This window comes from Vicugna pacos, chromosome 11 (genome assembly GCF_048564905.1).
Source record: "Vicugna pacos chromosome 11, VicPac4, whole genome shotgun sequence".
NCBI classification, from domain to species: Eukaryota; Metazoa; Chordata; class Mammalia; order Artiodactyla; family Camelidae; genus Vicugna; species Vicugna pacos.
In genome coordinates this window covers 93260748-93271941 of record NC_132997.1, presented here as the reverse complement: position 1 = coordinate 93271941, position 11194 = coordinate 93260748, and the positions used below count along the sequence as shown (strand labels likewise).

At 45.0% G+C, this 11194-nt stretch overlaps 1 protein-coding gene and 1 long non-coding RNA gene across 9 annotated transcripts in view; one reads left to right on the top strand and one right to left on the bottom strand.

The window, feature by feature from the left end:
• Window positions 1-1616: 1616 nt before the first annotated feature.
• On the bottom strand, window positions 1617-5936 carry LOC140699452 (uncharacterized). Its single transcript, XR_012077636.1, has 3 exons — window positions 5590-5936; window positions 4390-4465; window positions 1617-2390 (listed from the first exon to the last, which is right to left on the bottom strand). It is a non-coding gene; the product is annotated as an uncharacterized lncRNA (long non-coding RNA).
• Window positions 5937-10365: 4429 nt separating this feature from the next.
• Window positions 10366-11194, top strand: part of ATE1 (arginyltransferase 1) — a 141731-nt gene continuing 140902 nt past the window's right edge. For 5 of the 8 annotated variants that reach the window (XM_072972022.1, XM_072972023.1, XM_072972021.1 and 2 more), the window contains exon 1: window positions 11050-11194. In XM_072972022.1, coding sequence (XP_072828123.1) covers window positions 11089-11194 — 106 coding nt within the window. In that variant the 5' untranslated portion in view covers window positions 11050-11088. Of the gene's footprint in view, window positions 10703-11031 lie in introns of those variants that run through there. The other 3 variants (XM_072972025.1, XM_072972020.1, XM_072972024.1) reach the window with 2 other exon arrangements.

The window sequence follows — 11194 nt, the reverse complement described above, 5'->3', positions numbered from 1 at the left end:
ACATTTCACACAAAGGGAATCACGCAACATGTGGTCTTAACATTTTAATTTTTCAAGCATGTGTGTTTAGAGCTGCCTTTTTCATTCATCTGCTTTCTACTTGTTTCAAACTCCTTGTCAAGAAAAGTGGTTCCCTTTTGCAAGCCAAGGGGCCAAAGCTGTTACTTTGCATTTTGTACCTTTCTGTAATTGTTTGAGTTTTCTAACCACACACTTCTTCATTATTTTAAAAAATTATCAACAGAAGTTACTTGGACAGAGAGGTTATGGGCCACTTTTACTTCTTTAGACCTCTGAATAGGAAAAAAAAAACTAATATGTCATCTGTTAAAAATCAAACACAGGTAACATCCCCAAAGCCTGTTTCCCTCCAGAACTTTGTGTTGTAACAGCACCTTGTGTTCACCTCAGTTCCTCCGTTTGTGCTTCTCACATTGTTTGCACTCCTTTTCCAGCAGAGTTCCCCCACTGGAACTGAAACTAAAATAAGGCTGGGCCTCATTTCTGTGCCGATGGTGGCTGGCGGGAGGGGGCACTGGTGTTGAGTTTCTCCCGACTGCTCTGCCTGCCTGAGGAGTTATCATCCAAAGTGCATTCTCTGGCCCTGCGTTCCCCATAAACTGCTACCCTACCCTCTAGTCCACATTCTCGGTGTAGCTTTTACACCTTCTCAAATAGATTGTGAGCCCCTATGGGCTACGTCATAGAGTCCTGGATCTCTGGCAGGGCTGGGGCTTAGGCCTAGGTAAGTGGTATCCCGTTAGATTTCAGGTGCCCTGGAGAATACAAGACGAGGTGCTGTCTGCATAACGACTGTAACAGGCTTTTACACTCTGTCTGTACTTACAGAGAGGGAGCCAGGGCTCTTTAGTCAAGACCAACTCAGGAGCTGTGGAATTGCAGATTTCTTTTGTTCATATTCTTATGAGCCGTGTTCCCATAAAAGAACAATGAAAAGCATAATGAAGGAGAGGCTTGGGGTGGTAGATTAAAAAATGGCTGCAAGTGTTTTTGCGAGAAAGAGTCTGTTTCTCTCCCCTTGAATGTGGACTGGTCTTGGTGACTTGTTTGACCAACAGAACACGGCAGAAGTGGTCTGGGACTTCTGAGACTAGGTCTTAAGAAGTCTGGTGGCATCTGACAGGCTTCTCATGTTTTAAGTCCAACTACCACATGGCTCTGAAACTAAATGGGGGGGGGGACAGAGAGAGGGACCAGCTAGGCTCAACCTTCTAGCCACCCCTGCACCAAGCCATCTTGACCCTGCAGACTAGCCCAGCCATCCCCTGAATGTCCCCAAGGAGTCCCAGTGGTGCTGCATGGGGCAGAAAAGTTGCCCAGCTGAGCTCTGCCTGAATCCCTGATACAGAATTGTGAGATAAAATGGTGGTGGTTTTAATTCACCAAGTTTTGGGTTATTTATACAGATAGCTGAAACACTTGGGAATGCTGTGCTTGTGGTTTAATTTTTTTTCCCCCAGTGTGATGCAGTTAGAAACAAAATTAGGGGATAGGAGGTTTTACTGCACCAACATCTGTGAAGGTAATGTTACAGCCTAAAAAAGACATAACAAATCTAGAAAAAAATGTAAATTTTATGTTTTTCTAGTTGACGCCTCAAAAATGGTGGCATCCTCAAGAACTCTCTTTGGAGTGGTTTTTTAATTTTATCCTGTTTATTTGACTTTTCCATCAGAACAGTCATTTCTATAAGTGAGTCTTGGTAAGGCTGGACAAGTGGATAGGCTGTGACCCATTCAAGTTCTTTTACTTTCTCTTTCTCCACCTGTGGTTTTAGGAAAGGAGGAGCTTGGGCAGAGAGTTTCTGAGCATCTCGCTGACGGTTCCTTTGCTCTGTGAGTTCTCTCCCTCGAGTCATTCGGTCTTGATGTCCCTTAATCTGTTTCTCCGCCCAGGCCAGCCTGTGCTCTTTGGTCTTAGTTTTGTGTATTTTCTGGATGCTTTCAGTGTTTTCATTCTTCTCCAGTGTTAATGCTTTGGGGAAAAGCATTTCACTTGGGATTCTCAGAGGCAGTGGTCGGAACTCGGTCCCTGAGGCCCCTGGCTCGTTCGGCTCGGTGTATGTGTTTCTCTATCTGTCTCAGCTCCCTCTCAGGCACCGGGAAGCACCGTTTCTCAGCATCTTCTGTTCTTTCACTTGGTGGTCTTTTTTCCTCTTCCTCCTCTTTAACTTCCCATTTTGGAGCCACTTTGTGTGTGCGCGCTTCTTCCAGCATCATTTGCTGGTGGTGGTGATAGAAGTATGGCTCTGCTTGGGCAAACCGGAAGTGAGAAGACATGGCCTTAAGTTTGTGAAGTGTTTCATTCTCCTGTTGAATCTTTTGGGCTAACAGTTTCCTTGCTTCTGAAGAATGGACACCACCTAAACCCTTTTCAAAGGGGAAGTATTAGAGCTCTTTCAGTTGGCTGTCCTTTGTTTCGTTCTATGTCCATGGCATGGATCTCGGGTGGCTGTCCGCCCTGCCTGCCACTCTTACACGTCCCAGTTAGGGTCTCTTCGCTGCTTCATGTCTTCATCAAACCTCCCACGTTCTGCACCCCCCGGCACTCCCTCCTAGCTGAAGACTCTGCCTTAGATGTCCTGGAGAAAACAGAAGCAGCCACCCAGGAACACCGTCCTCTTCCCATCAGCCCTGAGCGTCCGTCCCGGACGCTGCCTTCCTGCCTTTCCGGTGGAAACCCCGCCCCTTCGTCTGTCAAAGCCGGTTCTTCACCTGTGCTTGTTAGCTTCATGAGCTGCAGTTTGCAAAGGCCAAATTCCCTTTCCTGCTTCAAAATTTCCCGTCTACTGAATCACTCTATCCGCATAAGAATATGCTTCAGTAAATATCATCTTAAAATAGAAGACTATTCCTGGCCCCCTTCATGGTGTAACTGGAAGCAGTTACTCCTCCACTTTCTCCCCTCACATTTCCCCCAAAGTCCTCTTAGGTTCAGCTCCCATCCCCGACCACTTGTCCGAGACTGCTCTCGCCTCAGTCATGAGTGATCTCCCCAGTGACAAATCCAGTGATCTCATCTCTGCCCTGTCATACTGGACCTCACAGCAGCAGAGGTGACCCCTCTCCTCCTTGAAATACTTTACTTTCTTCTGGCTTCCAGGCGATAGCCAAGGGCATGTGACTGGGGCTATCTTGGACCCTCTTCACTCCTCCAGCCATTAGCTAAATATCCCCAAGTACCTGAATAGCCCCTCATTCCCTTCCTACCTCATGGCTACCCCTCCACCTGCTTTTCTAGCTGTTTTTGAAATGTAATGTAGGAAAACAGAGCAGAGAAACTGGCACTTAAGAGAGCACAGTCACATTTCGGCTTCCTTGGACAAGGACAGTGTTGGTCCTTCAACAAGTGACAAACCGTGTGTCAGATGCTACTCTAGAGTGGGAGTGGGGGGTAAGGCAGACAGCTGAGGCACCCACCTTCAGACCTGGACACCGCCGACCTGACATCCCGTTTGACTCGTCCTCCAGGGCGTACGCTTCAGCTTCCCCCTTCTCAAACCTGTCACTTCTAACTTCAAAGTGCCCCCAGCCTAGGGTCGTAGCCAATAACTAGCTTTCCTGAATCCATACTTCTCTCCCTGTGTCCCCAGCCCCTTCAGACCTGTCACACCACCCAGAGTGATCTCTGCATTGCGTAAATCTGAGCACATCGCTTTCCCGCACAGAAACCTATTGCTTTTAGGAGAAAATCCCAAATTCCAGTGTGGCACCTGTAATCTGGTTCCTGACTTCGTCTCCAAACACACTTCTCAGGGTGATTGGCTGCTCCCTCTGCTATAGCCACACTGACTTTTCTGTTCTCTTTCCTACCTATTTTCATGTGTTCTTCCTTCATATACTCCCAAACACACAATATAGCAGCTCTGACTATGATACTTAGTATATAGTTTTTAGGTTTTAGCTTAAATGTCCCTTCTTCAGACATTCTACATCCTCATTCAAATAAAATCCCATCCTTTCTGGGAGGGTATAGCTTAGTGGCAGAGCACATCCTTAGCATGCGCAAGGTCCTGGGTTCATTCCCCAGTACCTCCATTAAAAAAAATTAAAATTAAAAAAATTAAAGACATGTTTAAATAATAAAATCCCATCCTTTCATAACAGTTCTCAGTCTGTGGTAACTATTTGTTCAATGTCTACGTCCCTCACTGGATTAACCCGGTGAGAGTGTGGGTGGTGGTGATTTTGTTTGGTGCTGTCCAGTCAGCACCACTGGTGCTCAGTGAACCAGACGCTGAACTAAACACTGAAAGCAAAGCACATTCCCTTGAAATACTTAAGCCCCCCCTCTTTTTTTTTTTACCTCCATGATAAACTTACGATTCTATTACTGGCTTCAAAGCTCATAGTAAGTATATTTCCTCACCTTACTCTTCTTTTCTAATGGGGACTGTGAACCTACTGCAATCCGAGGGTCTTGAGTATTTTTGGCCCAGGCCAATCTAGAAGAGCAAAAAGAGAAATTACACTGGGGTTTGGAGAAAGGTTTGGGGAATATGCTCTTGTGTGAATGGTAATAGGGAGTTGATTTGGGACTCATTTTTCACATGTAGCAGAGGGCATGTCTCTGTCCAAAAGGCAGGGCTCCACGGTGTGTTTAAGTTCTATCTTTCCTTGAAGTGAGAAAGGAATGCTTTCTGATAAAAGTGTGAGAGCCACATTGTGTTTGAGGTTGAGACTGTCAGCAGTACGTCTTATTTTAACACTGGAGAGGGAAGGCTTAGTTCCTATTTCAAATTCCACAAACCACTGTTTGTGAATGTTGGTGGTAGAACAAAGAACTTACCTTTGATGAGAAATTAAGGTTTCAAAACTAGTAAGTCCGTTTTAAGTTCAGTTATGCATAAAGTGATAAAGAATAAATATAACTGATCAGCTATCATGAATTTCCAGTAATAGCTATCTGACTATAACATGTTTCATGATTCTTGTGTGAGGTCTACATTTTAGATAGATAATAAAACAACTTGACCACAAGTGTTTTTTTAATTTAATGCAGGAAAAAACAAATTTATCCCTTAAGATAGAGCACTCACATTCAGGCATCAAGACCTCTTATTTCTTCAGCTGCTTAGTTAGCAAATAGGTTCTGTTTAGCAATCTGGGTTGTAAATATTGTTTCTCTGGCTTCTCTTAGCAGTGAAAGAGAAGGATTTTATAACATGGAACTGGAAAAAAGACTATTTGCTGTTTAGCAAAGCTGATTTCTCAAAGTCTCCTATTTCTGCTTTCATATTTTTCTTTCCTAAGCTGTTCTTATATTATTTCCATAGCAACATTTATAGTTTACCATACAATAGGCATTGTGCTAAGAACTCAGATTCTTTTACTGAATCTTCCAAACAACCATATGAGGTAGGTACCCATTCTCCCCCATTTCATGGCAAAGTGGACTGAGGTCAAGAGAGGTTCAGTGACTTGCCAAAGCTCCACGGGTTGGTGTCAGAGGCAGGTATGTGCCTGTGTGACTCAAAGTAATTAATAATTCATTCTTGTGCTACACTCATCCCCTGACAAATGAACATTCTCCTGCCTTTACTCAAAATGTGAGGACAGGAATACCTACTGTTCTTCTGCACTCAGATCCAACCATTCGGAGTCTGTCACCAAAGGAGGGTGCTAGGGTGGGGTCTGCACTGCCGGCTGACTCTTCCACAGCCCCCCACTGCACCCTCTCCTCAGAGCACCTTTGGTTACTTCTGCTGATCCCAGGGCCCCTTGCTGTTTATCTCTGGGATCTTTTGTTTCGGCCACCTTTACAAACAACATCTCAGCCCTTCACTTTCTTCCTTGCAGCCTCTGCCCTTCTCAGCCGCTATCCCAGCTCTAAGCGCTCATTCTCTATTTCTTCAAAGTCCTGTCTTGCAGCCATTCAAGTTTCTGGCCCCCTTTCAGACTTTCAACTACCTCCTGTTGATCCTTCAGGAGGCCTCGAGCTGATTTCTAGGGCAACCAGCAGCAGTCACAAACTTGCTTTATGTGTCATCACTGTCTGCGATTGAGCCTCCTGTGAGGTGGTAGGTTAGGACACCGTCTGGCTGGCAAGGAATGAACATCAGTGTGAGCTGAGCCAAATGGCCCAGACAGAAAGCAGAGGGGCCTGTGTTTCACACACACAGGCATCCCTGCTTAGTGCAGTTAGAGAAAGCATCTTCCAAGGCAACAGGTGTGTCTTTTTCTTTTTTGGAATATATACTACGTATCTTGCATGGAAACGAAATCATGGAATTAGTGGGGAACCCTGGAGTGGATCCTGCATGCGCATTTGCAGTGGTTGGAGGTCAGATGTGTATTTGGGTGGCCCAGTCACGTGGTTTCATCATCTCTTAGCTGCTGTGTCACTCAGCTAAATAATGTTCCTGCTTTGGAGGTTTTGAACTTTAATATTCTTTAATATACTTCTAATCATATACTATTTAATTATGTTCATAACTGGTCATTATAGATGCAGAAAATACACCAGTGTTAAGATACAAATGAATGAAAATGAGCCTGCATGTTCACTTCAGGGTGCTATTCACCATAGATGTCAGCTGCATCCATTTCAACAAAGCCCTCCTGTAGCCCTCATGCAGACCAAGATGTCTCTAGTTCCTAAAAAAAAATGTGAAAAGGAGAAAATACAATGGTTAATTACAACCTGGCTTCTTTAGTAGGAATAACATCTATCCCTGCCAAATGTGCTGTTTGTAGAGATGTGCTTGAATCTGTAGCCCCAAACTCATATTCAGAAATGTTATAAAAGTAAGTTTACTTTATCTGAAATTAATGTAGCTACTGCAGCTTCCTTTTGATTAGTGTTAGTGAGAGTATATATTTCTCCGTCCCTTTACTTTTAGTCTATCTGTGTTTTTATGTCTAAAGTGGGTTTTTCTACAGATAACATATAGTTGAGTCTTATAGTCTCTGTTTAAATTAGTATATTTAGACCATTGATATTTAAAGTGATCATTGATATAATTAGATTAGTATTTACCATATTTGTTACTGTTTTCTATTTATTGCTCTTGTTTTTCTGGTTGTTTTTTGTGTGTGTGTGTGTGTGGTCTACTCTTATTCTGCCTTTTCTGATTTTAATTAAGCATTTTATGATTCTATTTTTTTCCCTTCTCTCTTAGCATAGCAATTATACTTCTTGTTTTGCTTTTTAAAATTATACTACTTTGCAGGCAGTGCAAGTGCCTTACAAAAGAGTATTCCCAGTTCCTCCCTCCCACCCCTTGTAACACTGCGGCCATTCATTCACTTACCCACAAACTTGTACCCTGTACACGCTGCTATTGCTATTTTAATCCATCTGTTACCTGTCAGGTCACTTAAGATTTGAAAAATTAAGAATCTGATTTTTTTTACCTCCATTTATTCTTCTCTAATGCTCTTCCTTTCTTAATGTAGATCTGATTTTCTGATTTTCCTTCTTTCTGAAGAATTTAACATTTCTTGCGAAGCAGGTTTTTTGGAGACAAATTTCCTCTATTTTTGTTTGTCTGAGAAAGTCTTCTCCTTCACTTTTGAAGGGTAATTTTGTAGGATACAGAACTCTAGACTGGTGTTTCTTCCTTTCATAATTTTAAATATTTCACTTTCCCTTCTTGTTGCTTGCATTATTTCTAACAAGAAGACTGATGTAATTCCTACCCTTGCTCCTCTATAGATAAGGGCTTTTCCCCCCTCTGGCTTTTTTCAAGATTTTTGTCTTTGATTTTCTGCAGTTTGAATAGGATATGGTGACACACAGATTTCTTTGACATTTATCCTGCTTGCCGTCTATACTGCTACAATTTAAAAATTCAAATAAATTTAAATAAAAGTTCAGTTTCCCTGTCTCACTAGCTACATGTTAGGTGCTCAGTAGGCACACATGGCAAGTGGCTACCAAACTGGAGAGCACAAGTCTAGACAGTGGAGGGATGGGGTCCAATCTGAGACCTTGGCAGTGAGTGGCCCACAGAGGAAAGTGTCTTCTAGGATTCTACCACTCCTAGACCTGAGACCCCTGGTCCCCAATCCACTTCCCTGCCTTGCTCATACACAGGTTTTTCTAGCATGTCCTCTGTATTTCACTCTTTCCCTCTGGCTTAATTCAATTGTTTTGCTCACAACACTTTCTTCATTTCACTTTAATTCAAGAAACATGGGCCTATCACCATGCAGATTCCTTCACATCATCAGTGCCTAGTACCGAGCCTCACTCTTAAGCTTTGCAGACTTGATTTCACATCCAATTACATCAACTGAGTTAATGGGACCAAACATGCTAGTGTTGCCAGCATTTTATTCTGTTGAGAAAATTAAAAAGACAACTGTCTATTGCTGACAATTTTATAAATAAAAGGACATTCTAACAGTGCCCTCTTCCAACTCCCCCCCAAAAGGGGGAAACTAAATGAAGCTTTGCATTATTTTTCCAATTTGGACCTGGAAGATGAAAATTTTGTCTGCAACTCTCAGCGAACTAAAGACATCTAAGAACCATTGCCTTACTATTAAGTCTGTAAGTCCAAACCTAGTATTTGCTGATCTCTTCTTTTTCAATAGTTTTATTTTTATAACCCTTCCCCATCCTATTTGTTTCTTACTAGCTGTATGATCTTGGGCAAGCTATTTGGCCTCTCTGGTCTGTTTCCTATGTAGTGAAGGTGCTATAAGGATTAGATGAGTTAATACATGTCTAGGGCTTTGGACATTCTCATTGTTGTTCAAGTTTGGTATGTCCTGGAGTGCACTGGCTGAGGTTGGTCTAGGGCTTGGGACAAGGTTAGGGCTTCAGAGGGACACAAGGGAAATGGGACAAGACTATAAAGCCTGAAGAGCCTCCTGGTTGCCTACTCTCTGTCCTGAGCATGGCATTCTACTGTTTCATTTCACTCTTACTTTCAAAATGAGCCTGTCCAGGAATGGATCAGGAGTAGTCAAATGAACAAAATGCATGAGGTCTATCTAAGAACATGGGTACTGAGATCTAGCAAGGAGCCTTCAAATCTAAGGAGTTGGAGGAACTGGATAAACCTAAAGGGACCCTGAACACCTCTTGCATGCTATATAGCCATCCTTAGGTTCTTTCCCATTGTGTGAGGCACAAGTGATGCTTAGCAATGTAACAGGTCACTGCCGCCAAGAAACCTCTTAACTAAGCACACATCCAGCATAGTGGACCTTGGGGTCAAGAATGTCAAAACTGACCTCAAAAGTTTACCTGTTTCTCCAAGTTTAACATTTTTTAAACATTGTTAAAAGGTAACTGTTACCCAGTCCAAATTCGTTCTGCTTGCCACAGGACAGGCCAATAAATTGGGAGACCAATAAATCAGGAGAGGAGACTTGGGGGCAAGGAACAGCAACTTTATTCTGAAAGCCGGCAGACGGAGAGGATGGCAGACTAATGTGTTGGAGAACCATCCTCCTCCAGTCAGAATACAGGCTCCTTTTATACAACCCCTCCCCCTCAAAGACCCCCAGAAAACAACAGGAGGGGGTGTGGTTGGTTGGTGCAAACTTCTTGGTGTAGGAATTCTTTGTTCCTGCAGCTGTCCACGTGGGCCAGCTCATTGTGCTCCTGCAAAACCTCCAACACAAATGTTATTCTCTATTCTGCAACTTGTTATCTTTACGTGAGTACACAGCTAGCAAGACTAAGCCTAGAAAACAGGGCATACTGGTTAAAGCTAAAGGAACAGATCTAATAGAGTCAGACTTGTTCTTTTCTATTATATAACCATCTTCTAAAAACACTAAAAAGATAGTCTTTATTGTTGAATGGGAAAAATATAAGGACAGACAGGCTTAAATTACCTGTGCATAAAGAGTTAAAGATAAAGGACTATTGCCTTATTGAAGGTATTCACTCATTTTTATACTTCGCTCCAGAGTGTTTTACTCTTTAAGCAATCTCCTTTAAAATAGTGGTTGCAAATTGGAGGCCCCTGGGCTGAATCCAGCTTATATAAATGTTATGTTTGGACTGTACAGTTAAAAATATTCTTTTAAAGTAACATTTAAAAAGTATACTTTAAAAAAATCTTTCAGCTTCCCTTAAAAAGTTGTAAGACACGGTGGCACTGGGCTTATAGTGGCACAAAGCAGCAACTGGCTCTGACAGTTGTTTCCTGGGAAAGTGTAGTGTTCAAGTCACCTACCCGGCCATTCAACAGAATGCCTGCATGTGTACTTGAACCTATGGCACATTTAAGTGAGTGCTTGCTGGTTTGGAAGAAGCCAGAATTGGCTACCATCAGGGGCAGTCTCAGATGTTAACTTTTAAACTGAGATCTGCAGGATCTAGAAATGAAAGATCACAGCCTCCGTGCCCGTTTCCTTATCTGTGACGGGGCCAACAGCGCGCCGTTGCTGGAAGCACTGGTAACAATACGCAAAGGGCTGGCTGGAACTCGGGGCCCGGGGGCACGACTACCATCCCCACTAACGTCCTGGGAGGCTCGGGCCCCAGCACCGAGCGGGCCCGGGGGCACTGGAACGCCCCGAGCCGGGTCTCGCTCTCCACTCCTCCCCGCCGCGGGCCCCCGCGCTCCGCGGAGGTCGGCCCCGGGGCGCCGAGAGGCGTGGCCGGCCCACGCGGACCCTGGCGGCGGCGGCCATGGCCTCGGTGGTGGAGTACAAGGGACTCAAGGCCGGCTACCACTGCGGCTACTGCGACTCCGAGGAGGGCAAGGCGTCCAGCGGTGAGTGCTCCCGTCGACGGGGCTGGCGCGGCCGACTCGCGTCCAAACCCCGGCACCGCCCGCCGCGCCCCGGGCCAGGCCCTCGCGGGGGAACACCCAGGCCCTGCTCCCCAACTCCTCCTTCCCTTTCCCACGGGTTTCTTCCCGGACTGGAGCCCTTCACACTCCGTCTCTCGGCCTCACCCTCAGCGAAGATGGCAGTCCCTCTCGGAGAAGGAGCGGAAATAGCGGAAAGCTGCCCTCGGTCAAGATGGCGCGGGCAGCGTCAGCGCCAGGGGGCTCCCGGCGAGGCTCGGACCTGCGGGCGCCGGGCGGCGCGGTGCATTGTGGGGTGGCGGCGGCGGCGGTGTGGGGCTGGGCAGCGTCGCGTTTGGAGGGCCGGGACCATGGCTTCCTGGGCCTCTCTTTCGCCCAGCATCGTGGAGTATTTCGAGGGCGAGGACTTCTACCGTTGCGGCTATTGCAAGAACGAGTCGGGCAGTCGCTCCAATG